At 49.6% G+C, this 23,986-nt stretch overlaps 1 protein-coding gene and 1 long non-coding RNA gene across 3 annotated transcripts in view; one reads left to right on the top strand and one right to left on the bottom strand.

Moving 5' to 3' along the window:
* Positions 1-7,643: 7,643 nt before the first annotated feature.
* Positions 7,644-23,986, bottom strand: part of dchs1b (dachsous cadherin-related 1b) — a 40,316-nt gene continuing 23,973 nt past the window's right edge. For both annotated transcript variants that reach the window (XM_077546298.1, XM_077546299.1), the window contains exons 6-29: positions 23,657-23,888; positions 23,095-23,331; positions 21,974-23,026; positions 21,500-21,687; positions 21,324-21,420; positions 20,770-20,927; positions 19,119-19,553; positions 18,419-18,714; positions 17,860-17,975; positions 17,270-17,509; positions 17,069-17,194; positions 16,569-16,778; positions 16,107-16,363; positions 15,412-15,618; positions 14,063-14,459; positions 13,440-13,553; positions 13,105-13,316; positions 12,890-13,041; positions 12,688-12,818; positions 12,274-12,560; positions 11,877-12,018; positions 11,634-11,805; positions 11,049-11,458; positions 7,644-10,828 (exon numbers count right to left, since the gene is read on the bottom strand). In XM_077546298.1, coding sequence (XP_077402424.1) covers positions 8,772-10,828; positions 11,049-11,458; positions 11,634-11,805; positions 11,877-12,018; positions 12,274-12,560; positions 12,688-12,818; positions 12,890-13,041; positions 13,105-13,316; positions 13,440-13,553; positions 14,063-14,459; positions 15,412-15,618; positions 16,107-16,363; positions 16,569-16,778; positions 17,069-17,194; positions 17,270-17,509; positions 17,860-17,975; positions 18,419-18,714; positions 19,119-19,553; positions 20,770-20,927; positions 21,324-21,420; positions 21,500-21,687; positions 21,974-23,026; positions 23,095-23,331; positions 23,657-23,888 — 7,926 coding nt within the window. In that variant the 3' untranslated portion in view covers positions 7,644-8,771. The remainder of the gene's footprint in view (positions 10,829-11,048; positions 11,459-11,633; positions 11,806-11,876; positions 12,019-12,273; positions 12,561-12,687; positions 12,819-12,889; positions 13,042-13,104; positions 13,317-13,439; positions 13,554-14,062; positions 14,460-15,411; positions 15,619-16,106; positions 16,364-16,568; positions 16,779-17,068; positions 17,195-17,269; positions 17,510-17,859; positions 17,976-18,418; positions 18,715-19,118; positions 19,554-20,769; positions 20,928-21,323; positions 21,421-21,499; positions 21,688-21,973; positions 23,027-23,094; positions 23,332-23,656; positions 23,889-23,986) is intronic.
* On the top strand, positions 17,369-17,997 carry LOC144036044 (uncharacterized). Its single transcript, XR_013288555.1, has 3 exons — positions 17,369-17,519; positions 17,635-17,739; positions 17,876-17,997. It is a non-coding gene; the product is annotated as an uncharacterized LOC144036044 (long non-coding RNA).

Below are 23,986 nucleotides of genomic sequence, written 5' to 3'. Positions count from 1 at the left end.
TGGTCGCGGTCCAGAAGTCAAAAATGGAAACTCTTGCAGACGTTTGAGCCATCTGCTTCCACTTGAGATGCTGGAGTCCTAAACTCAATAAAGTGTCCTCCCTCAACCCTTTTATTGTCTCTTTCTTTCTTCGCACCCGAGCTGCTCTTTTAGCCGCATGGCCACACTAGCGGCGCTCGGCTTCTTTTTATTATCTCTCAAATGTGAGCCGGCTGCCTTCACTCCTCCTCCAGACTCTCTTCTGGGGCATAAAGCTGTCCTGTGCTATTAGCAGTGAAAAGGAACCCACTGATGACCTGTTTCCACTCAGAAGGCCTCAAAGCTTCAGTTTCATTTTTTGGGCTACTTTAAGAACGGATCCTTGTACCGTCAACCTCTGCGATATCATTCGGGCACCACTAAATCATAGGCTTTTGATCGTTTCCATTTTTTTTGGGGGGCTAAGTTACAGAAGTCCATACAGCCAAGGTTGAATTTAGAGTTGCACATTACATTTTAAACCTCTTTTTTTTTTTTTTTTAAATAAGACCATTGTTTTTGCCTAAAATGTCAATACTCTGCGTCTAGAATTGTTGGAATTATGCATTTAATCCTGGCGCACCCGCGTGGCATCCACCTGGCATTAAACAAACCCAAGCACCCGCATTCCCCACTAATGGAAAAACAACTACTCGCCCGCCACCGCCCCGTTGCAACCTGGACCAAGCCCAACCACGTCAACATTTTCTGATTGCTCTTAAATAAAACCCGAGCGCCCATAAAATGTCAAGTTTGCAGTCAAATCTTGGCCACGTGGCAACAAAATCGTCCTCCATTGTTGCACTTGGTGACGGTTGCTCCTTGTTTTCTGCCGTCAGCTACTAAAAGAATATCTTGGAAGACAAAGAAGACTTTTTTTTTTTTTTTCCTGGCCAGATGGGTCCCTTTTGTTTGGGATTGACAAGAACTGCGTCGCTGCTTGTCCGTTGTGAAACTCCAAAAGCGACCACGCCAAAACAACCACAGCTGGCATTTTGTGTTGATTTTTTGTGGGTCTGACTCTCAAACATTCCTGGGAGGACGAAGCCATCCCGTGTTGTAGGATGTCGCCGCTGGCTTGATTGACGGCATTTCAAGATTAGCGTCGGGTGCTGCGGCGAAGGCGACAACGATCAAAGTGGTCTTTATGTCCTCTCAGTTGAGCGATTTCATTACCGCGGGCCCGACACCAACGAAGCCTCACCGCATGGAAAGCGGGCGAGTCCACACCGCAATCCCGGTCTCCCATTAAATGCTCAGGCTCTGGAGTCCACCCAGGAACTGTACTGAGTCTCTGAGTCAGCGTGTCTGCTGAAGGGAATTACATCCATCTGGTAATGTTGCGTCCCACCTCTCCGGTCACGGCACACTCGGGGCACGAGCGAAGTCACTGGGCTGTCTCGGTTTCTTTTCCTCGAAATGCTTGTGACACATTTTGGGTGTTAGCCACTTCATTAGCAACCTCTTCATATGGCGTATGGCAACCAAGCAATAATATGAACAAATGCGCTATAATAGCCACAGGACAAAGCATAGAATACAATAACGTCAAAAAACACAAGATTGAAACAAACAAACAATAAGATCTTATAGTTACCAGTAGCTCTGAGTACTTTTTGTTCACTAATGCTAACGCTAATGCTAACCTAACCTAAAATAGATTAAACAATTAAGCAACAATATGAAAAGACGCTCCATTCAGAGAACTTGAAACTACTCACCAAAGTCATGATTATTATTATTATATTTTTTTAACACAAAATCCAACAAAAATGCTAATGCTAACAATGTAACCTAACTTTCGGCTAAACATTTAGACAAGTAATGTCCTCAAAAACAGTCACTGCAAGACTTTAACGCGCTTGAGCTTAAAATGCTGACAAAAGTGGTTTGCTCGAACAGAACAGGAAGTCCCGTGACCATCCAATCACAGGACAGGAAAAAAAAAGGCAGATTTGTTTTCTTACTTCCCAACAAAAGATCTGAAATTCAAACACAGGTGGATTGTGCTTACAAATATGGGATATAATGACGTAAATAATATTTCGATGGGTTATAAGTAACTGTAAATAATGAACAAAAGTGGCTAATCAATCGCTTACATTTGTATGAGCTAATCAACAAAAGTTTCAGATCATCTGTCAACCTTTCCTGATTTGATGCAGGGGCTCTCATTCCACCTTACAGAGACTTTTAGTGTACATTTCTGGGCGAGTCATTTAGCCAAAGGTGGCGGTGCGGCGTCTAGCGAGGTCATATGACGACCCGCGGGACCCTCAGTCGCCGCTGAAGGGCCATGAATAAGTCATGAGGTGCCGAGGTGACATTTCTTATTGCTGCGCTAGTTTCTGCCCTCGAGCTCGCCTTAACGCTGAACCTTCTCTGGTGTCGCTAAGCTAACGCTCTGTTTGTCGAGGAGTGGCACATCTCAATTCTATTCAAACTTCTAGGGTTCTAAGACCGGGTTGGCTTTCAACGTCGAGGTTTAGAGTAATGAAAAAGAGCCAAAATCAAGGGAAATAGTAAAGCATGAAAATCGTTTAGAAATTGACCCAGAAGGCATTTTCTGTACGTGGAAAATGAGCAGAATGGAAGGCAACGAATCGAAGAAGCCGGAGCAAAATGGCAAATCAAATTGCTGACTAAACAAAAAGCAGACATATCGCACCGGAACGTTCTGTTTTTTCCACACGACAAACCTCACACAATTTGTCGTCCCCTCAAAAACCCGAAGGGGGGGAAATATTTATTGCGCGTTCCTAAACGAAAACAGAGGATGACGGTTACGATTTGGAGATCCTCATCGATGGCTGTTGGCTGTGACGGAACATTGAGGAGCATCGGCGCGTTTTTTTGTCAAACGTGAAGCAGATGAACGGTGGACCGGATATCGATCCAAAGAGAACCGCGCCGTACCGACCCAAGAATTAAGATCCACTCTAGAGTTGGCCAAAGTCAATGAAAATGTTGTCTTTGTAATGCTTCAGTTTTGGATCTTTCTATGGATGAGAAATGTTCCTCGCAGGTGTCCCTAATGTTGTGTCTCTCCAGCGAGTGTGACAATAATTGATTTCATTCCGACAACTTTAGCGGCGGCAAGCGAGATCCAACACACACAAAAAAACTGACGACGTCGCGGCTGAAAGTTGCTCATTCATCCTCTTAATTTGTCAGCTGTTTTTTTTTTTTTTGGGGCGACGAGCGTTCGGAGTTTTCCAAACTGTTGGTCACATGCAGCAAATCAGCTTCCCGCCAGCTGATCCTTTTCCCCGGAGAAGAAGACGCGCACTGAAGGAAAGTTGAGCGAGCGGGCCTCCGCCATCACGTCGACTTTGCACAACTCAGGATAAGAAAGGAAAAAAAAAAGTGACTTTGGATGCTAAGCTTTCTCGGAAAAAGGCAGCAAGTGACAAAAGAATGACGAGAGGTGGAAGATGAGCAGCTTCGGCTTTGAGTCGTCGTCGCTTTGAAGCCGCGCTCGCTCGCCATCACGTCCAGGACGCCGCCTTGAACGTTGGCTTCCTTAGCAGGGTGAGGATTTGCTGGATGACAGTGGATTTAAGGCGTATTAGCTCCAAAAGTGTAACGCCACCAACATGTAAGGTCTCTAGAGAAGTTTTGAGATTGTCAGAGAACGTCACAGCAACTTTGGCAGAAGATTTCCATGACTTTGAGCGACGTTCTTCATTCCGAGCTATCGTGTGTGAACGGAAAGCTTTTCTACAACAAGCGTCCATCAATCACAGGAGTCGTTTCGCGAGCGCAGCGTCCGTGAAGAAACATCTGCTCCTTCCGCAGATTGTCCAACTCTTTGGATGCCAATCGTCATAAATAAACGTGTTGCAAAGTTTATAGCTTGCTTTGAAGAACATCTCAGCAGGGGGCACGCGTAAATCTGGCAGAAAAGATGGTGGAAATTCAGGCCCCAAAGACGCCGTCACTTAGCAACATGAAATTTGGTCAGCATTTTTTATCATGAATTGGCCCACAACAAGTTTTAAAAAAACATGGCCGAAAAGACTGCATGTTTGTGTCACGGGTTCATTTGCGAAAGGGAAAAAAATTATGGCGCAGTCGAAAACTTCAGTGAGGTGTTTTTATTTACACCAAGACAGCATTAAAAATGTAGAAAAAAATATTGACAGTGCAAGTCCAGTGCAAAAACAATATTTACAAGTTAGTCTTTTCCGTAACTTACTGCAGCTGGCAGCCACTCGCCATCCCACTTGGTTGAGCGTCCCCTACAAATGGATTTAAACCCCTTTAAATACGCCTTAGCTCCTCCCTCCGGGCAAACCATTTAGTCAATCATGGGGTACAATAACAAAAAGTTACCAACAATAACTAAAGCATGTAAATAAATAATATCTGCAACATATATTAACCATAACAAAAATCCTCCAATCACAATCCGTAACTTAATCTCTCCCCAAAAAAACTAACTAACTCATTAATTAAATAAAAAAAAAAAACTACTTTTGTGGTACAGTCCATAGCCATGTGACACCTCAAGCGCGGCAAAAGCGCTATTTAAGTGGGAGTCCGGAAGTGCTTCGGTTTGGTCCATTGGTTGTTGTTCGACGACCCCGCAGAATGCAGGTGAGCGTTTGCGGCGCGTGTCGTGCGTCGGTGTCGAGTGTCGAGTGTGAACCCCCCCCCACCCCCCCACCCCCCCCCCCGGCTCCGACAACGGGGGGAAAGGAATGAGTCCAGGTGGCAGGTAAGCAGTTTGTGAAAGTGTCGAATTTGTGTGGGCTGTGTGAAAACAGTTTTGACGGAGCTCGTCTCCGCGGAAACGAGGAGCGAGTAGCGCGCGCGCGCGCTCACGTGAGCTGCTCCTCTCAGCTAGACGGCCGCGCGCGCGCGCTGCAGTCGGGGAGTCACGGACGCGCGCGCACACACACACACACACACACACACACACGCACACACACACACACACACGCACACACACACACACACAGTTTGCTTTGAAGACAACCTTTAGATTTTTTTTTATATCATGAATAGGCCCCAAAAAATGTATTTAAAAAAAAAAAAAAAAAACTATGAGCTAAAAGTCCAAAATGTGGTTTGAAGGCACCTCTTTAAGATAATCTTTTGGTCATTTCAATGTCTTTCAAATTCAGCCCCCGAATCTTGTTTACCTTAGCAACATGAATTTTGATTGGTAGGCATGTCTATCCTGCCACAACAACAACCGCAAAAAAATCTCAAAATTCCGAGCCTGCAAAGGCACAAGCAGTCGCCCGTTATGCTTTGAAACGTCCTCATTCAGTCCGTTTGCTGTGACGTGTGCGAGACATGCAGTTGGACTGCCGGAGTCCTGGCAATGTTCTCGTCCTCTTTCAGACGTTTACCCACATCCCCCCCCACCCCCAAATAAAAAAAACCCTTCTTGAACGGAGTGTTTTTTTTGGTGTAAAAAGAGGATAACATTTCAGTGTTGCCTTAACGGAATACTTGTGCTGTGATCCAAGTCGTAAAAAAAGAAAAGACTCCGACTCCTGCACATTCTCCGCGTTCGAGCTGACAGAAGAAGAAGGCCGGGTAATAAATTTCCATGTCGGGAGGGCGAGAGAGCACGAGTGAGAGAGTGCAAGGGAGGCAGCGTGCGAGCGAGTGAAGCATTTGATAAATGTCAGCCAGTAAATCATGTTTATGGAAAACAAAACATCAGAGAAAATGTCCCCGTCAAGGGAAACTCATTAGTCACCAAATCTGCCTTTGCGAGGGTAATAATGTTGACTTTTGATTGGCAGGGACATTTTTTTCCCCCGTAGGAAATAATGAAAGTGGAAATAATCTGTTTCTGGGTCAAACGGTGGCCCACATAAAACTTTTAGGAACTGAACCATCCAAGTTTTGCTTGTAGAAACAAGCGAACCCTACAACATGTCTCGAAATGGATAATTGGACGAACATGAGCAATAAGTGATGCTAAGTGCTAGCACAACACGTAAGACTGTATGCGACGGTTGCCATGGCAACTACAACCGACTGGTGCAGAGCTTTTGGATGTTACGTGGCGAGGTCAACTTTTATCAATGAATGGTCGTCTGTTTCGGTTGTTCATTCATAGTTGACTGCGCTGCACTCGAATTGTATTTCTTCAGGTGCGCCCAATTTCCGTTTCCTCTTTCACACTTTGCTGTCCCTCATTCTGCGCGCACACATTTCGGAAGCCCATCTGATGAAAACGAGAAGAAGAAGCACCTGGACGGGTCCGGCGTGAGCGTTCCCAGGCAGAGAGTGCAGCTGCAAATACACATTTTAAAAAAAGAAAAAAAGAAATAATCCTCCTGGATTACATGTTTCAGATTGATGAAAATCAATGAGCGCGTTTAGTCGAAAGCGTCGACTTCATTCCAGCTTGCGTCGCTCACGCTGATCCGGGCCTGGAAGTTTGCTTCTTTTCCGTGTTTTTGCACTTAAAGGCTTGGAATGTGCAGACAGACAAATGGATGCTGAGCTTGTCCTGAAACTTTAGTAGGATTTGCTACAAAAAAACAAAAAAAAATCCAAATCATGTGCTGTTACAAATGGAAGGCTGGCGTCTTCTTGGGGAGACTCGAAAAAGCTGAGCAACTTGATATGTCCAAACCTCAACCTCCTCCTTAAGTAAAGGATAAATAATACTTGTGCTAAAGATGCAAAGCTAATATTTGGACAAAATGGAACCAGTCTGTTACAAAATTAACATTTGTTGTTGTTGTTGTTTTCCTAAATCGATCGCACGACTCCTAGAGATGCAAAGCTAGTAATTCCAGACAACAGATCTTGACTCGCATCAAAAGATGAGATGTAAACAATTGTGTGGTTGAACGGCAACTTTAATGTTTGCGATTTCAATTTCAAAAAACGTACAAAAATGAGTCCTCGCCACTGTCTTATTCAACGAAACATTAGCTTCATGCGCGGAATGCTTTGCCTTGGCGGCGTTGGCGCTAGGGATGCTACCTTCGTGCTATACGAGACCATCAAGAGTTTTCAAATGGATTTGTTTAGTTTGACCTCAAATCACGGAAATTCTGAAGATGCTAAGCTAATCATTCTAGTAAAAAGAAATTTAATCATTTCTTTGGCGCACAGAACTCTTATCATTGGCGCTAATGAGGCTAAGTGCTAACACAATACGCTAACAAGAACGCTTGTGTGAGCAGATTTGACATCTGTTGTGATGTCATCGATACGATACGTTTGCAATTTGATGGTGTTTTGATTTAAAAAAAAAATTATTATTATTTTTTTTAACCTGATCACAGGAACATCTCCCATGAAGCACTTTAATAAAAGTTCATTTAAGTTTAATATTAAAAGATAAGTGGCTCTCCAGACTGCCCTGAAGGCTGCGGAGGTTTTTGAGAGGAGGAGTAATGAAAAATTGGAAATGTTACACTTACTGGACACTTGATTAGGTACACCTACACTGTCTATGTATTAATAGCATTCATATGTGTCGCTTTCTGGGTCGGCGTATGCGTACACTCACGATGAGCTGATGTGAAATGTCCCCGCCCCCAAAATCGATACAATCCTTTGCTTAAGCTCAACTCTCCATCATTCCCAGAACATTTGATCACTGCTCAACTCTTCAAAGAGGAATTTAAAAAAACAGACTCCAGTTTGTGTCAAAATGGATCAGTGGGGGTTTTATTTGTTGCTTTAAATACGAGTACAGAACTTTGTATTTGGAGGCTTGAGAAAACACAGGATCGTAATATGCAAATGAGATGGTGACTAAAAAAAAAACCTGCACTGGTTGATGAGTTTGTGCTCATGTTCGAATCCAAAACCCAAGCTTGATTCTTCACCCTCTGCCCTAAACCCGAACCCAAGCCTGACCCATGTTGCAGTGCTGGGCCATGTGCGGTGACATTTGCATATTTGCCTTTGTGCTGAGATGAATACCATCATCATCATCATCATCATCATCATCATCATCGATGCAGGAAGCACTTTCATTGTAAAGACACGGAGGTGATCCCGCTGGAACTGGTTTGATTTGGCAAAATAAACAACAAAGTAGAAAAACCCCCTCCTTTTGTTTATATAAATAACGCTAACAAACACACGCTCCCAAGTCAGCCCCGACTGGAGGTGCTAACCGACTAACAATCACAGACGCACGAGGCCTAGTCTTCATACATTCTAATATTACATGTCCACAAATGCACAAACACAATCCGAAATCAATATTTGAAGTAAAAAAATATATCAAAATCAAACAAACAGGCAACGACCTCCATTTCTGTCCCTCATTGGCACGTCAAACAATCCGTTGGCATTCGTTCCCCCCCCCTGATGACTTTTAACACTGAAACGCAAAAAGACGGCGTCAAAGTGCTCTCTGGCCCGCCAGCGAGGGAACGCGGAGACCAACCGCAATGCCACAAGTCACCACCAGAACACAGTGGCTGGTCCTGTAGAGCAGGGGGTCTCTCATTGGGGTCCGGGGACAATAAATACAAAATTATTTTTTTCCAAAAGTGCATACCGAGATGTGGGGCCCGACACGCCATTAAAACCAACTCTGATGGCATTTAGGGGTACAAATAGTATTTATGTTGAATTGCCTTGAACGTGACCAGGGTGTGCTTGGATTTTTCACGCAGGGTCCCAAAACCCTGAGAACCCCCGCTGTCGATTTCACAGGAGGCGGCCCGTCAACCTGCTGAGTGCCGGTCCACGGAAGTCGTGTCAAGGGCACTAAAGTGTGCGAGAGTTCTAGAAATAGTCCTTTTTCTTGGCCCTCATATTCTCAACTCATGATCAGGACTCCTGTCCAACGAGGGCTCCCGGGTGCTGATCATGGACGCCGAGGGTCCCTGGTTGACACCGAAAGGGGAGACGGCCGGAGAGCGAGCCGCCAACGGGGAAAGCGACGGCGAAAAGCTGGGCGACATGGCGGCCGACGAAATGGAACCCTCGTGGCTGATGGGGGAGCGGCGCAGGGACGCTAAGTGGGGGAACGTCCGTCCGATCACAGGGACTTTAGGTGGCACGGACATGGCCCCCGGGTGGGCCACCGACGTAATCAGCGGCGGCGGGTCGATTCTTGGTTTGGGATCCATTTTGGGCTTGGGTTGGAAAGGCTGACGCGGATTGGGGTTCGGCTGGGCCGTCTCGTCTTTCAGCCTTGCGATTTCTGTGAAGACGTTGGCCAGTGGCTGGAACTGAGGACACCAGTTGAGCAGGTAGTCCCAGTTGTAGCTTCCGCGGAGCTCCTCATCGCTGGCCACGATTGCGGTGAGAGAACCGTCAACGGCTGGTTTGCCATCCTCTGGGAAGGAGTAATCCTTGGGGAGGGAAATATGGAGTCCCCGTCCGACTCCCAGGTAGCCGCCTCCCTCGTCCCTATAGACCGGCGGGAGCTGGCCAGACAGCAAAGTTCCGCTAAGACCGCCGCCCAGTTTCTTGCCTTTAAACCAAGTGCTCCCTTCCAAAGCCGCTGGCTCACAAGAGACATCCGAGAGCTGGTCGGCGTCCTGCTGAATCCCCGAGTCTGGTCCCCGAGCCGACATGTGCTCCTGCATGGATGAGCTGATGGAGGCCACGCGCGGGTACTCGTTGATCATCCGGATTTCGTCATCCTCCGCTGCCTCGGCGGATCCTCTCCCACTCGAGTGAGACGGATCCAGAGATCCTCCTCTTGTATACGGACCCCCGCCGCCACCCACCTGGTCTCCGACATATCCCGGCAAGGCCTGGTGGTAGATTCTTTCCCCCCCTTGTCCTGAGCTACAATTGTCCAGATTCTTCAGAGCGGTTCCTGAGGCCACATTTCTGTTTGCAGCATTCTGGGCTTTCTTCCTTCTGCGCGACTTGACTAAAAACACCAGCGCCGCCACGACGACGAGCAGAACGATCACGCCAAGTGACACGGCGATGATGATAACAATCAAGACGTTCACGTCGGGGGCCAGGCCAAAGCCCGTGTTGGTGACGTCGATGGAGACGTGCGCCGTGGCCTGGCGAGATGCTTCCAGAGGACTGTGAGCTCTCACCTCCAGATTCATCAGCCTGGTTTCTCTCTTGGCTCGACCCGGTCCACTGTTGCTGCTGCTGTGGCTGCTTCCCGAGCTGTCCAGCTTGAGGAAAATCACTCCGCTCGTTTTGTTGACGTCAAAGTACGGAGAGCTGCTGGGGACGGAGTAGAGGACGATCCCGTCCACGCCTCCATCCTCGTCACGAGCCTGGACTTGGCCTATGCTCTGACCTTTCCTGGCGTCTTCTGGGACCTCAAAGGAGAAATCGGAGGATGTGAAAAGCGGGTCGTACTCATCCTCACCCGTGACGAACACCTGCACCGTAACCGTGGCGGAGTGGTTTCCCGCATCAACTGCCAGTGCCACAAAGTTGAACAAATTGATTTTCTCAAAGTCAAAGGGGTTCCTGCTCTTGATCTCTCCAGTGGCAGAATCCACGGAAAAGTCCTTCCCTGCCGGCGAGCGCTCGGCCATCGAGTACCTCAGCTGGCCAAAGACTCCCGTGTCGCGATCGATGGCGTGGAGAACGGTCACGGCCGAATTTGCCGCTTGGTTCTCCCTGATACTTGCCGTCAGGACTTGCACCGGGAAGAAAGGATGATTGTCGTTCACGTCTTTCACCTGGACAACCACGGGAACCAGGGCGAAATGCCCTTGACCGTCGGTGGCCCGGATGACCACGGTGTGAGCGGACCTGTGCTCGCGGTCCAAGGTCTGCTGAAGCCGCAGGGCTCCGGTCCACGGGTCCACGCTAAAAAGGTTGACCTCGTCCCCTGAGCTTATAGAATACTGGACTTCCGCATTGGGTGTTGAATCCGGATCTGGGAAAAACAGCAGACAATAATTAATAATATAATTAATTAATATAAATAACAATATGCTCCCTTCCTGTGTTCATAAGCTCTTCCAACACAAAGTTAGCAATTATGAGCTGAAAAGTTGAAGCTTTGCCTTCAATCCACACCTTTTGTTCTTTCTATCTATATTTCTTTTTGACTTATTGAGCAACTAAACTAAATGATGAGGCTGAGTTTTTGGCACCTGTCGCAGTCAGCCGTATGATCTCCGTCCCGGCAACGGCGCCTTCGCTCAACGCCACCGTGTATTCGGCCCTGCTGAAAACCGGCGGGTTGTCGTTCACGTCGGCCACGGTAATGGCGGCGGCGACGCTGGAGCTCCGTTGGGGCACGCCGCGGTCCGACACCACCACGGTGAGGTTGTAGAGCCACTTGGCTTCGAAATCCAGACCCTCAGCCAAGAGCAGCGTCCCCACAGTTTGGAAGCCGTGGCCCTCCAGGAAGCGCACGCTGCTCTCCATCTGGAAGGCGTTGCCCTCGTTGCCGTTGGCGATGGCAAAGTCAAAGCCGCAGTTTTCCCGGGACAGATCGCTGTCAAAAGCCTCGAATGTCAAGACCGTCACTCCTGGGATGGCGTCCTCTGAAATCAGTGCCCTGGAAGTTCAAACAAACGGTCACTTTATGGAAAAATCATTGTTTCATTGTTGTCTAGTCACAACACCCTAGCTTTGGCTTCCTATGATATCGTCTCGCATTCCACAATTGGTTTTTGCTCTCCCAGCCCTTTAAATGTGTCCAAACATCAAGAATCGCTTCGACTCAAACCGACCTGTACTCTGATTGGTGAAACACGGGGGCGTGGTCGTTGACATCGGCGATTTGAACCTGGACGGTGGCGAGGGCGGAATGCGGGGGTGAGCCCCCGTCACGCGCTTCAATGACCACGTTGACGGAAGGACGTTCGGCGTCAAACTCTGCTCGGTGGCTGATGTACAAAGTTCCTGGAAGGCAAAACGGGTCAGAGAACCAGTCGGATCTTTTTTCCTTCCAGCGGGAGGACGCGCTTGTCTACCGTTGTTGGGATCAATGTAGAAGCCCTCCTGAGTGGACGACATCACGCTGTAGGTGATCCTTCCGTTCTCGCCAGAGTCCCTGTCGGTGGCTGTTACCGTGACGACCACACTGCCGGCTGGCGTGTGCTCAGGCAGGGTCACCTGGGGCGCAAATAGAACATGGAACAAAAGCCGTGAAGCGCCTTGACATACGAGCTCATGCTGTGCGAGTGCTGTCATTTATTGGAGCATTCTGTGGCTCTCCTTGCCCACATGCAAGTATATTTTAGTAGCCTGACTGCTTCATTTTGGTCAAGATTTGTGTTTTTATTGATCATCCTGCACTTTCACCAAAGGGTTTCAAATACCGTCCTGTAGTCCTTTTGTGTAGTCTGTGCTGAAGACGGGCCGGCCTACCTGATAGAGGTCCTGGCTGAAGGCCGGTACGTTGTCGTTGACGTCCTCGACCAGGATGGTGATGTTGGCCTCTGTGTGGTGCTGGCTGTCGGTGGCCCTGACCGTCACCGTGTACCACGTCTTCTCCTCAAAGTCCAGCGGGCCGGTGAGTGAAACGCCTCCGGTGAAGCGGTGGATCCCAAACTTGCCCATGGCGCTCGGGTCCAGGTGCAACGAATAGGCCAGCGCGGGACCAGAGTCGACGTCATTCCCCGTCACCAGGGTGATCTCCGTACCTATTAATGTGTCTGATGGGTACATCGCCGGGTCAGTTATTTTCAACCTTGTGCATGTGAAATTCACTCCGAGCTCAAATCACAACTTGGAGCTAAACATTGATCAAGTGATGGCTCGTAACTATGAAAAAAAACGTACTCTCTGAGATGCGGATTTCCTGCGGCAAGGGAATTGTGGGACTGTTGTCATTCTGATCCACGATGATCACGGTCAGAGTCGCCGATCCTGCCAGTCTTGGACTTCCTCTATCAGTTGCTGTTATCACCAGCCTGGGCAAAGTTGTGATCTATATTAAATCCTAGCGCCTTTAAATAGCATCCTATTATCTTTGTGTTCTTACTTGGTCTGGGTAAAGATCTCCCGGTCCATGATCGCCGTCGTGGTGACGCTCCCCGTCATCGGATCAATCTTGAACAATCCGCTCATACCCGAAGACTGAATGGAGTAGGTCACCTGACCGTTCTGGCCCTGGTCCACGTCGTCGGCCAAGACCTGGGAACAGTTGCGCCAGGGTTACAATCTCCGGAGGAGCGAGCGGGTTGCGTGGCGCCGTACCTGAATGATGGCCGTTTCGTATCCCCGAGCCTCCCTCATGTAAGCCACGTAGTTTTGCAGCTGGAAGCGAGGCAAGTTGTCGTTGACGTCCTGCAGCATCAAGTTGATGCCGGTGAAGGATGTGGAGGACACGGTCTCAGCCTTCACCACCAAACGTAGCCTGGGTGTGTCTTCAAAGTCCAGACCCTTGGAGCTTTGCACCCAGATTTCACCTTGAGAACACACGTATGGATTAGCGCGTTTGGAAACGGTTCCTCCCTCCCTCTGACTTCCCTCCTCGGTCGCTTCTTCTCTCCCGCTATCGTCGCTCCCCCTTTCGCTCTGATGGTGTTCACCTGTAGACGAGCTGATCCTGAAGACCTGCTGTCTGTTCCCACTGAAGATGCTGTAGCTGATCCCCTTGCGATTTCCGTCTGGGTACTGCGCCTGCGCCTGAGCCACAGCTGTACCTAATTTGCGGGAACAGAATACCCATAAGTCCTTGACAATAAAATCGGATTATCGTCCTCGTCTTGGTTAACTCATTGACTCCCAGCCACTTTCAACGAAGCAACCCCCTTCGCTCCCGGCTGTTTGGCTGGATTTGGACTGATTTTGCAAGGCCCACAGAATATTGTGTTCTATTGCTATAAAAACATGGATTGGAATCTCTTCTTTCATCCGGAAAAAAAATATTTGTATTCTGTTTCCGTTTTGCAGCAATTAGCTTTAGAATGTAGCTAAGTTTGATCATTATTCACAAATTTGTTTTAAACAGTGGGTAAATCAGCTTGTTTGCAACATGGTCTGGTTGATCTTATACTCTGCTGCCACCTGCTGGCCGTTTTTGTAATTACTACCATTGATTCAGCCGTTCTCTGCAGTTGAGAGGCTCCATCAAAGCCTTCTGTATGCTCTAGCATAGGACGTATTTATACGTTTTTGGGAGCAAATGAGTTAATACTGCACCAGGTGCGACCTTTAGCTGCGTTCTCCTGAATGCTGACGTCTCTGGCGTTCCTTGAGAAGCGAATGCCGCTGTACGCCACCTCTTTCACGTAGATCACCACCACCCCCTGAGCGGACTGGGCCGGGGTCCCCTGGTCCATGGCCTCCACGATGAGGGTCCTCTGGGACTGGGACAGAGTGTCCAGAGGCTCCGTGGCCTGGATCTCTCCGGTCAGAGAGTTGATGCTGAAGCCCTTCACAGGGGCAGCGAAGCGGTAAAAAACGGAGCCATTGGCCCCAAAGTCCTTGTCCTCGGCCTTCATGGTGGCCAGAACCCGCTGGGACCTCCTGCTGGACACCTCGATGACCAGCGGGTCCTGGATGAAGATGGGTGTGTTGTCGTTGACGTCCGTGATGGTGATGGTCACCTGAAAAGTTGACAAGGTTGTTTACAAAGTGACCTTTTATTGGCTTGTAAACACATAATCGACTGGATTTTTTCATATTGCCAAAAATGTGCTTGAGTGAGCCCTTCTACATTTTTCCAGGCTACACCACCCAAGACAGAGATCTTGAGCCACTTTCAAGCAACTTAACTGTCAGAAACATCACCACATCAAAACCAGAAGTTAAGCAGGTTTGCATTGAGTTTTGTTTTTGTCTGTTATGAAGTACTGCCTGCACCAGTGAAAATAGAATTCATGCGTTCCTGTAGGGGCTCATGTGTACATCATAGTTCGCATTATTGCATTCATACAGACAACTCTAGTCATCATGTCAACAAAATGAGTTTAATTTGTATACGAAGTGCTGCCTCCATGGGTGAAAATGCTTCATTTTTTTTTTGTCTTCAGTGATGCTTGTTTTTGTTCCCCCATACACTCTGGGTTATTGCCTGGTCACGACACTCGAGCTCTACTTCACAGTCTGTATTGTAATGCATGAAGTGTTGCCACCTTGTGTGAAAATGCTTTAATTATCTTAACGAATGCTCACTTCCGCGAGTTGCGCTCGTCTAGTCGTGATGACCAACCTCCGACACACGGTCAACATGCTAACTGAATCCATGTAATGCATGAAAAGCCGCTTGCCTAGTTTTGATGCCCTATTTGTGTAGTCCAGGGGTATGAAGTGCTGCATCCATAAGTGAAAATGCTCTTATTTTCCTTATGTGTGCACACCCACCCTGTCCTGACTATATTCTTGGCACCACTTTGGGCAAGTTGAAACCAGTCGTCTAGTTACAATGCCCTAGCTTTGGCCCACGGTGGTAAGGAGATGAATGTAGTCTACGAAGTGCTGCTTCGGCCTGTGAAAATGATGCAGCCTGAGAGATGCTGCAAAGATTGGTGTGGCAAGCCAACATCATTCGAAGTTTACCTGAGCGGAAGAGTTCCTGGGCGATGCCGGGGAAAGGTCAACGGCAAACACCTGGAAGTTGTACGATGCTTGCTTTTCTCGGTCCAGCGGGGCCGACGTGGCGATGCGGCCCGTTTGCTCGTCCACCGCGAATGCGCCGTGCGCCTCGTAGCTCAGGAAGTACAAAACTTTCCCGTTCACGTCGTCATCAGCATCCGTGGCAGAAACCTGCAAATGCATACGTGACGCCGCTAGTCAATTGCAAAAATAATAATAACAAAGTCTTGTTGTGTTTGTAGTTTTTTTCTCAAATAAAATTTTCTTTACTGCAGAAAATATGATTCTGATTAGTCTTTTTCAAGAAGATACTTTAGAAATGTATTTTTTTTAATTTGAGTTTTCTTTTTTTGAGAAACAAGCCACGCAGAATTAGGTTTTAGCATCGGGACAAAAATTCCTGCGTATATTTGTAAAATTTTACTTTTGAATAAAAAAAAAAAAAACGTCACTCGCATAATAAGATAACAGCCGGTTTACCTGGAGACTTTTTTAATATTCTGATTGAAATCATTGTGACCCGTCAACTTTTTACACACGACGTTTCTAATGAAAATCTGTCAAATTTGACAAAGAAACATTTTTAGTATAAAAAAGCAAAAAGAAAAAAGGCACGATGAGTCAAGTCAAGTGAGGACGAGACAATAACATCTGTCTACCGTCAGAACTTGCGATCCCTCAGCGGCGTCCTCCGAAACGTCGGCACTGAAGGCGCTCCTGCCAAAAACGGGGCTGTTGTCATTGACGTCCAACACTCGGACCTCCACCGTGACCACGGTGCTGAGAGGCGGGCCGCCTCCATCCGTGGCCGTCACCTCCAGGGTGTATTCGGCCTTGGTCTCCCTGTCCAGGGCCCGCCGGGTGGACAGGGCTCCCGTGCTGGCGCCGAGTTGGAAATCCCCGTTCGGGTCTCCGGCTGGAGGGAGCAAAAATGAGGACCCATTTCAGCCAGAGAGGCAAAGTACTATTTTTAAAGTCCGACGTCAAGAGCCAGACTTGCGTCAAACCCGTAGATCAGTTTTTATAGGCAGACGGGCCTGGCCCAAAACAAAGAAGAACGCGTGCAGTGCCAGCAAACAAATGAAATAGTTGGCAAGGAGGACGGACGGAATCACGCTCACCAGTAATCCTGTACTCCAGCTCCCCGCCGGCACCCGAGTCGGGGTCCGTAGCCTTGAGGACGCACAGCTCCACGGGGTCCTGATTCTCGGGCGCTTCCAGGCCGTACCACGGCTGGGCGAAGACCGGAGCGTTGTCGTTGACGTCTTCCACCTCCACGCGCACCGTCGCCTTGGAGAAGTTGGGGGGCAGACCTCCGTCACGGGCGTAGACTGGACAGAAAGATGGGGGGGTTTTGGCAGTGGACAAACTGGACGGACTGGACGTTGTCTTTGATGTTTAGGAAGGAGCGTTTGCATAGCCATTGAAAACTGGATTTTCATGGATGTTTACAGGAACAAAAATAGAAGCCAAAGTCGGTGAAGACCCTCAACGGTTACCAAAAGTGAACGCGCTTTTCTCCAGTTCAGTTCTGACGCGAGCAACAGAAAGATGGAGAACGTCCCGGGACCGTAATTCACAATGTCCCGCAGTTTAGGAAAACACAGGTCAGGTTGTGTACCGGTGAGAATGTAGTGATCCCGAAGCTCCTTGTCCAGCTCCTTGGTGGTGCTGATGACGCCGGTTGATGGGTTGATGACGAAGCCTTCCTCCGTCACCCCCCCGAACATCACCTGCCCGTTGGAACCTGCGTCCCAACACACGGCGCCGCGTGAAAAACCTTTCAAAGTACTTTTGCGACACGGCATCCCAAGAAGCAAACCTTGGTCTCGGTCGGTGGCCGCCACCGTCAGCACCGTGGTGCCGGGCCCTTGGTTCTCCAGAACCTGGGTCTCAAACTGGGCCTTGTGGAACACGGGAGCCTCGTCGTTGACGTCCATCACCTGCACGCAGAGGTCCTGGCAGGTGGAGAGCGGCGGCGTGCCCCCGTCCTCTGCCACCACCGTCAAATTGAAGACTTCCTGCTCCTCTCGATCCAAAGCTTTCAAGATGGATAAAGAACCTGCGAGGAGGTTTGCAGATCTTTTATTTTTATTGACATTTAGGAATGTGCAGTGACCACATCTTTTTCTTACTCTAAAAAATTCAAAAGTACAATTCTGTTATAGCACAGTTTTCTTTTTACAGCGTTACCGTCTGAGAAAACAAACCGCAGGCTAAAACAACTCGCACCCAGAAGACTTTCGCTCCATCTGGAAGTTTCATCAAGCGGCTTCCTGACCTCAACCTCAGGTGAAATATTACTCCTAGAAAAATCTCGTGCACAAGTTCATAAAGCTTTGCCTCACGAAACCCTTTTCATCTGGTGGGCTTCTCTGGACCCCACACTTGGTGAAAGGTGGTCTTACTTACCGGTGTTTGGGTTCAGGCTAAAGCGACCGGCACCGTTTCCCGTCCGGATTCTGTATGACACGCGTCCGTTTTCCCCTTCGTCCGCGTCCCGAGCCATCACGTGCAAAATTACAAAACTGCGCAGCAATCAAGAGAAAAACGAATACACATAAATAAATACATTTGTATAAAATTTTTTAATTCTATTTTTTCATATGCGTTTTTATTTTCACTTTTATTCATTTATTGAATCATTTATTTTTTAATTTGGGCAGTTTTGGTCCATACTGCCAGGACGAAATGTTATTCAAATGAGGGGGGCGGTCCTAAGCGTGTCTTGGGTCGGACTCCGCCGTTGCAAACCGCCTTTCATTGGTGGCGTGAGCGGCTCGGCCAACAAGGACGTCTCGCCGGCTTGCGTCGGAGAACTCCAGCAATGGCCGACTATCTGCTCCGCCGTCACCACAGCAAGTCGAGGCCATTGCTGGAGTTCTCCGACGCAAGCCGGCGAGACGTCCTTTGTCCGCATTTCTTTCTTTGGAATCGTGTCCGTTTTGGTCCTCCGTGCACGCTAACTTACCCGACGGGCTGATCCTCCATCACGCTGACGGCCGCCGGCGAGCTGAAGACCGGAGCGTTGTCGTTTTGGTCGGTGATGAACACTTGCGCCGTGACCGAAGCCCAACGTCTCTGCGCGAGGTCCGCCGCTTGGTCGCTGGCCCGGACCACCAGGTGAAGAAAGGGAGTGGTCTCGCGGTCCAGCGTCTCGCCCAGGGTCAGGACACCGCTGACGGGGTCCAGTTTGAGGAGGTCGGCCTTTTCCGGCCAATGGCGCTCCATGGAGTAACGCAGCTCGCTGTTTGGACCGCTGCCGTCCTGCGTGACACAAGCGTTGACTTATTTTCACGCCACGAGGCTGCGGTGACCTTGTGGACGATTTCTAGTCATCGTGCTTATTTTTATTGTGCAAAGTGCTGGTTTGCATGAATCCCTGTCTGCTCATTGGGCCGTGTGTTAGTTTCGCTTGCTAACCGCTACGCTAAAAGCACAGACTGCCAACCGACCAAGACTTCAGGTTGATGGAGCTGCTTTAGAGCGCCTCGTTGTTGGTCGTGAGTGTGTACATGTGATGGTGAGAAAGGAAAGTAGTGCATTTTCCCTTTTGATTGTCTGTTGGCGTGGCTGCTTTAGAGTGCCTCGTTGTTGGCCATGAGTGCAGAGAAAGGCAGAAAAGCAAAAGGGGGGGGGTGTGGTGGGGGGGGGGGTCTGTATTGTGTTACCTTGTCCACGGCCTGGAAGGTGTATATGGAGGCTCCTGGCTGGAGGTTCTCAGGGACCACGACGGTCACGGGGTCTTCTGTGAACTGCGGCGAATGATCGTTGCGGTCTTGCACCAGGATGCTCAGTTTCACCAAATGGCTGCTGGGAAAGGCCCGGGAGAAGTCGGACACCTCCACGTGCAGCGTGTACTCGGAACCCTTCTCGTAGTCCAGCTCCTGCACCAGGTACACGTCGCCCTTCAAGCGGTCCACCATGAACGTTCCATCTCGGTCTGTCCCGCCCACCACCAGGTAGGTGACCTGGCCATCGGCGGCGACGGCGGCTTCGGACGGGTGCAGCGAGCCCAAGACCGAGCCCGGAGGAGCTCCTTCTACCGCGTTCAGTGTCATGGACAGCACGTTGGGCTTCGGGGACGACTTGGCCGAGCTCAGAACCTGCAGACCAGGAGAAGGGAGAAAAAGCCCGGTCAGCGTTTCTCACGCAAGTCCTGCCTTGCCTGCTCCGATCACTTGATTTGATTTCATTTGATTTGCCGATGTCAGCATCTGGTCCATTACGGAAGGTCTTGAGGGATTTTCAAGGCCATGCAGCTCGAAAAATTCAAACCAGAACCTCCGTGGATGCAACCTTGAGCAGAAATCTGTTTCTTTCAGTAATGAAGATAATTCCCCCGCGGCACGCACACGTCGCATGCAATCCGTCCACTCGATTAATTCCTGCTTGATTGCATGAATGCACGTGGAAGAAGAACCCAAAAAAACTCTAGATGTTGTTTTTTTTTACTCACTGTGACGGTTCTCCTGAACGATCTTGGCAGAGGAGAAATCACATATTTATGAGGCGGACTATTTTTCTCTCTTGGTCGAATTTTGGTCGCCTGTTTTTTCATTCAAGTGTCGAAATGCAACACTCGGTAAGAAATGAGTTACTTTTTTTACTATTTTTTTTCTATGCTGTTTATTGGATATTGTGCACAAGTAATACACATTTAAAAAACAAAAAAATGAAAACTAATACTAAAACGAAGCATTTTAAAATAACTAAAACTAATGAACAGAACCACTCTGAAAAACTAAAGAGAACTGAAAAGAAATAAAAACAAACTAAAATGAAAATTGCCAAAGTATAGCAACGCCTGCGAGATGTTTCGGGCAACTTTCACACGCTGCTTTTGGACGCAACTGGCTCTCGTCACATCTGGTATGGAAGCGTTAGATTGCGAGGCGACCGTTTCCCCGCCGTCTAATCTCAGTATGGTGAGGAAAAATCTAAAACCAGGTCCGCCACCCCCTCCCCGGATTAGCCACCTTTTCCTGTTCTGAGCTGACGCTGAAGCTTATCGCCGTCCCTTACAGACACTCGTGCTGATCCGGGGGGGGGTTGACACAAGTTCACCACAAGTCCGACCGGACGACGTCCCTCAGGCCAGGTTCTGATTACTCGCCTAACCTTTGCAGCAGGAAGCACTCAGACTGCAGGGATGCTTTTGTTAGCATAAGCTCGGACTGCCGGGCTCATATTCGCTCCGTTTCACAATCTTTTTGACAGGCTGCACTGAAGGAACGACTATAAAAAGACTGCGGTGTGACACTTTTTTTTTTTTTTAACTCTGGCCCCCAGATCTGGATTTTCCTGAGGATAGTTGATTACTTGTATCCGCAGCTGGCAGGTGGAGCTGAGGCTCGGCGTTCCGTGGTCTGCGGCGGTCACGGTCAGGACGTACTCGGCACGTTCCGCCCACCTCAGTGGGGCGGCGGTTCGGAGCTCCCCGGTGGCGGCATTCAGGGAGAAGCGCTCGACTCTGGAGCCTTTGGAGGAAATCAAAGTTAGGATGAAGAGAATGTAAACAAGTAAAAAAAAAACAGGCCTGTGCCCACTAAATGACAAGCAACTCAAGTCGAGTCTTTATTTGTGTTGAGCAGTTTTCACGCAGCTGCTGCTTTGCGTTCGTACTTGGATGTGAGCAAACAGTAGGAGGGGCTTAGCTCAGGTGGTCGTGTGGCAGACTCGCAAGCTGAAGGTCGTTAGTTCATTCCTCAACACTGGAGTGACTTTTACTTTATTTTTCAATTCTTTCTTTTACTCTCGCCCAAGTGTGAATATTAGCCCAAAGCGGACTCGATTTGGTTCCACTCTAAATAGAGTCAAATTTACTCTCTCACTGTGTAGGCTGAAAACGCAAAATGCCGAACGGGAAGTCTTGCCTTCTAACGAGTAGTAGATGGTACTGTTTTCGCCCTCGTCTGGGTCTTTGGCGGACACCGTGCCTATGACGGCGCCAGAGGAAAGACCCTCGTTCACCTAGAACGCAGAAACGTGATTCAATATCGGTGTTGTCTTTCTTTCTCTGTATTTCAGCTTGATTAAGTTTAACGGCAACCTGAAAGATGAGCTCTCTATCGGGTCGCGCGTGGGTGAAACCGGGGGCGTGGTCGTTTTCATCCAACACGCTAACGTGAGCGGTGCCTGTAGCGCTGCGCGGGGGTGTGCCGCCGTCCTGCACGACCACCACCAACTGGAAGCTGGACTGCAGCTCGCGGTCCAGCGCCTGGCGAGTGCTAATTTCCCCTGCAAGCGAAGAATCAACAATAAAAGATCAGAGATGACTAACAGCAAAAAAAAATAAAAAATTGCACTAAAAACAGTTGGGTCAAAAGTAGCTCAATTTATGGATCAAAAATGGATTGATCCACTTTGTGGGGAAATCTATCCAGTCATAGATTCAAATCAGTGGTTGTTTTACACTAAAAGACCCTTTTTTGGACTCAAAGTTGGGTCAAATTGACCCAAGCAGAAGATCGGTCCATTTTTGACCCATCGTTGGGTTATTTCTGAGTGTGGTGTCGGCCGTCACCTGTCTGTGAGTTGATCTGAAAGTGACGGTCAGCATGCAGCAACCTGTAGGTCAGTCGGGCATTCGGTCCTGCATCTCGGTCGGCCGCGGACACCCGACCGAAGCCCGTCCCCGCCAGCAGGTTCTCCCGCACTGCCAGGAACACCCTGTCCTGGCTGAGCTTGGGGGAGTTGTCGTTTTCATCCGTCACCGTCACCCTGACGGTGGCGCTGCCCGTCCTCGCTGTCCCGCCCTGGCCCGAGGTAGCCATGACGGTCAACAGGTACATGTCCTTGACTTCGCGGTCCAGAGAGCTTCGCACAAACAGCCAACCGCTATCGGGCACGATGCCAAAGCCGGCCGCATCGCCGTCCGGCCGCAGGCGGTAAGAAATGTCGGAAGGCGAGGAGGCGGCGCCGCCGTTCCCAGAGGCTTCTCTGTTGAGAGCCCGAACCTGAAGGAAGCGCGTGTTGAGAGGAGAGTTCTCTCGAAGCTCCACGCGGTAGGTCAGAGTGTCAAAGTGCGGGCCCTGCGCATCCTGCGCCTGGATGTGAACCACCAGGGTGAAGGTGGAGCTCAGCTGAGGCGCTCCGCCGTCTTTGGCCGCCACCTGAAGGTCATAGCGGGGGACGCTCTCATAGGACAGACCCCCGATCAGACGCACCTCCCCACTGCCTCGATCAACGCCAAAGGTCCTCTGTCCGCTGCTGCCCGCAACCCCGGCCGACACCAAGTCGAAGCTTAGATGACCGTTATGACCCGAGTCCTTGTCAGAGGCCTGAACGCGGTAGATGACCGTCCCCATCTTGGTGACCTCGGGCAAGAGGAGGGACTCTGACGAGGAGGGAAGGAAAGCGGGCGCGTTGTCGTTCACGTCCGAGACGGAAATGCGCACTCGACTGGTCCCAAAAGCAGGAGGGGAGCCAAAACGCGCCTGGATCTCCAGGTCCAGCCTTGGGCAGGTTTCATGGTCTAGGGGCAGGGCGGTGCGGATGGTTCCGGTGGAGCTGTCCACGGTGAAGTAGCCATCGGGATCTCCAGAGGAAATGGAGTAGGAGATGTCTTTGGGCCGAGCTGAACCAACGACACAAGCAGCATGAAAATTTATGTGAGAAACCCAAACCTGCAGATGATTTCCTGACCTGTTTTGGTGGCGGCGCGGACCACCCCCACCGCCGTTCCCCGGAGAACGTCCTCGGACACGCTGAAGAAGTATTGCGGCTGTTCAAAGACAGGCGACGACACGGAGCCCCCCACCACGCTCACGTTGACCCTGGCGTCCGCCCGAGCCGTCAGGCCGCCGCCGTCCTGGGCCGAGATCACCATGGGGATGATGGAGTTGGCTTTGCCGTGGAGTGAGCGAGAAAGGGAGATCACGCCTGCGGGGGGACAGATGTTTAACAGCCACTGAAGCAACCCCCTTCACGCCGGCGGTTTGACTGGATTAGCATTAGAATATAGCTAAGTTTCATCATTATTCACAAATCTGTTTAAAACTGTGGGCAAAAAAAGCTTTTTTGCAACAAGGCCCTTGTTGATCTCTTATACTCCACCTGCTGCCACCTTCCATTTAAACTGAGTTTTGCAGTCTACCCAGATTTGGGTCTTGAAGTACAGTATAGCATAGCAGGCTACGCAGGGAACTGGACCCCGCACAACTTTTAATAGTGTAAATAGGCAAAAGTGTTTAGTCTTTGATCGTACCCGTGTCCTGGTTGAGGGTGAAGAAGGCAGACGCTCCCCCGGGTGCCGCCATGTACGTCACCCGCCCGTTCTCGCCGGCGTCCGGGTCGTAGGCCGTCACCCGCACCACGGATGTCCCCGGGGCACTGTGCGCGCTCAGGCTGACCGTGTACAGGACCGGGTAGAAGGCGGGCCTGTTGTCGTTGACGTCGGCCACCGACACGCGCACGCTGACCGCCGAGCTCAGGCCGCCCTTAAGAGGTCAAAGCGAAAATGGCTTTCAGATGCGCCGGTGGGACGGCTTTGAGATGCAAAAGCTTCTCTCGCATGCACCGTTTTGTCTCCGAGTTG

The sequence above is a fragment of the Vanacampus margaritifer genome, chromosome 16, assembly GCF_051991255.1.
Source record: "Vanacampus margaritifer isolate UIUO_Vmar chromosome 16, RoL_Vmar_1.0, whole genome shotgun sequence".
In the NCBI taxonomy this organism is placed as follows: domain Eukaryota; kingdom Metazoa; phylum Chordata; class Actinopteri; order Syngnathiformes; family Syngnathidae; genus Vanacampus; species Vanacampus margaritifer.
The sequence above is the reverse complement of the archived record's forward strand: the minus strand, read 5'-3'. Positions and strand labels throughout refer to the sequence as shown.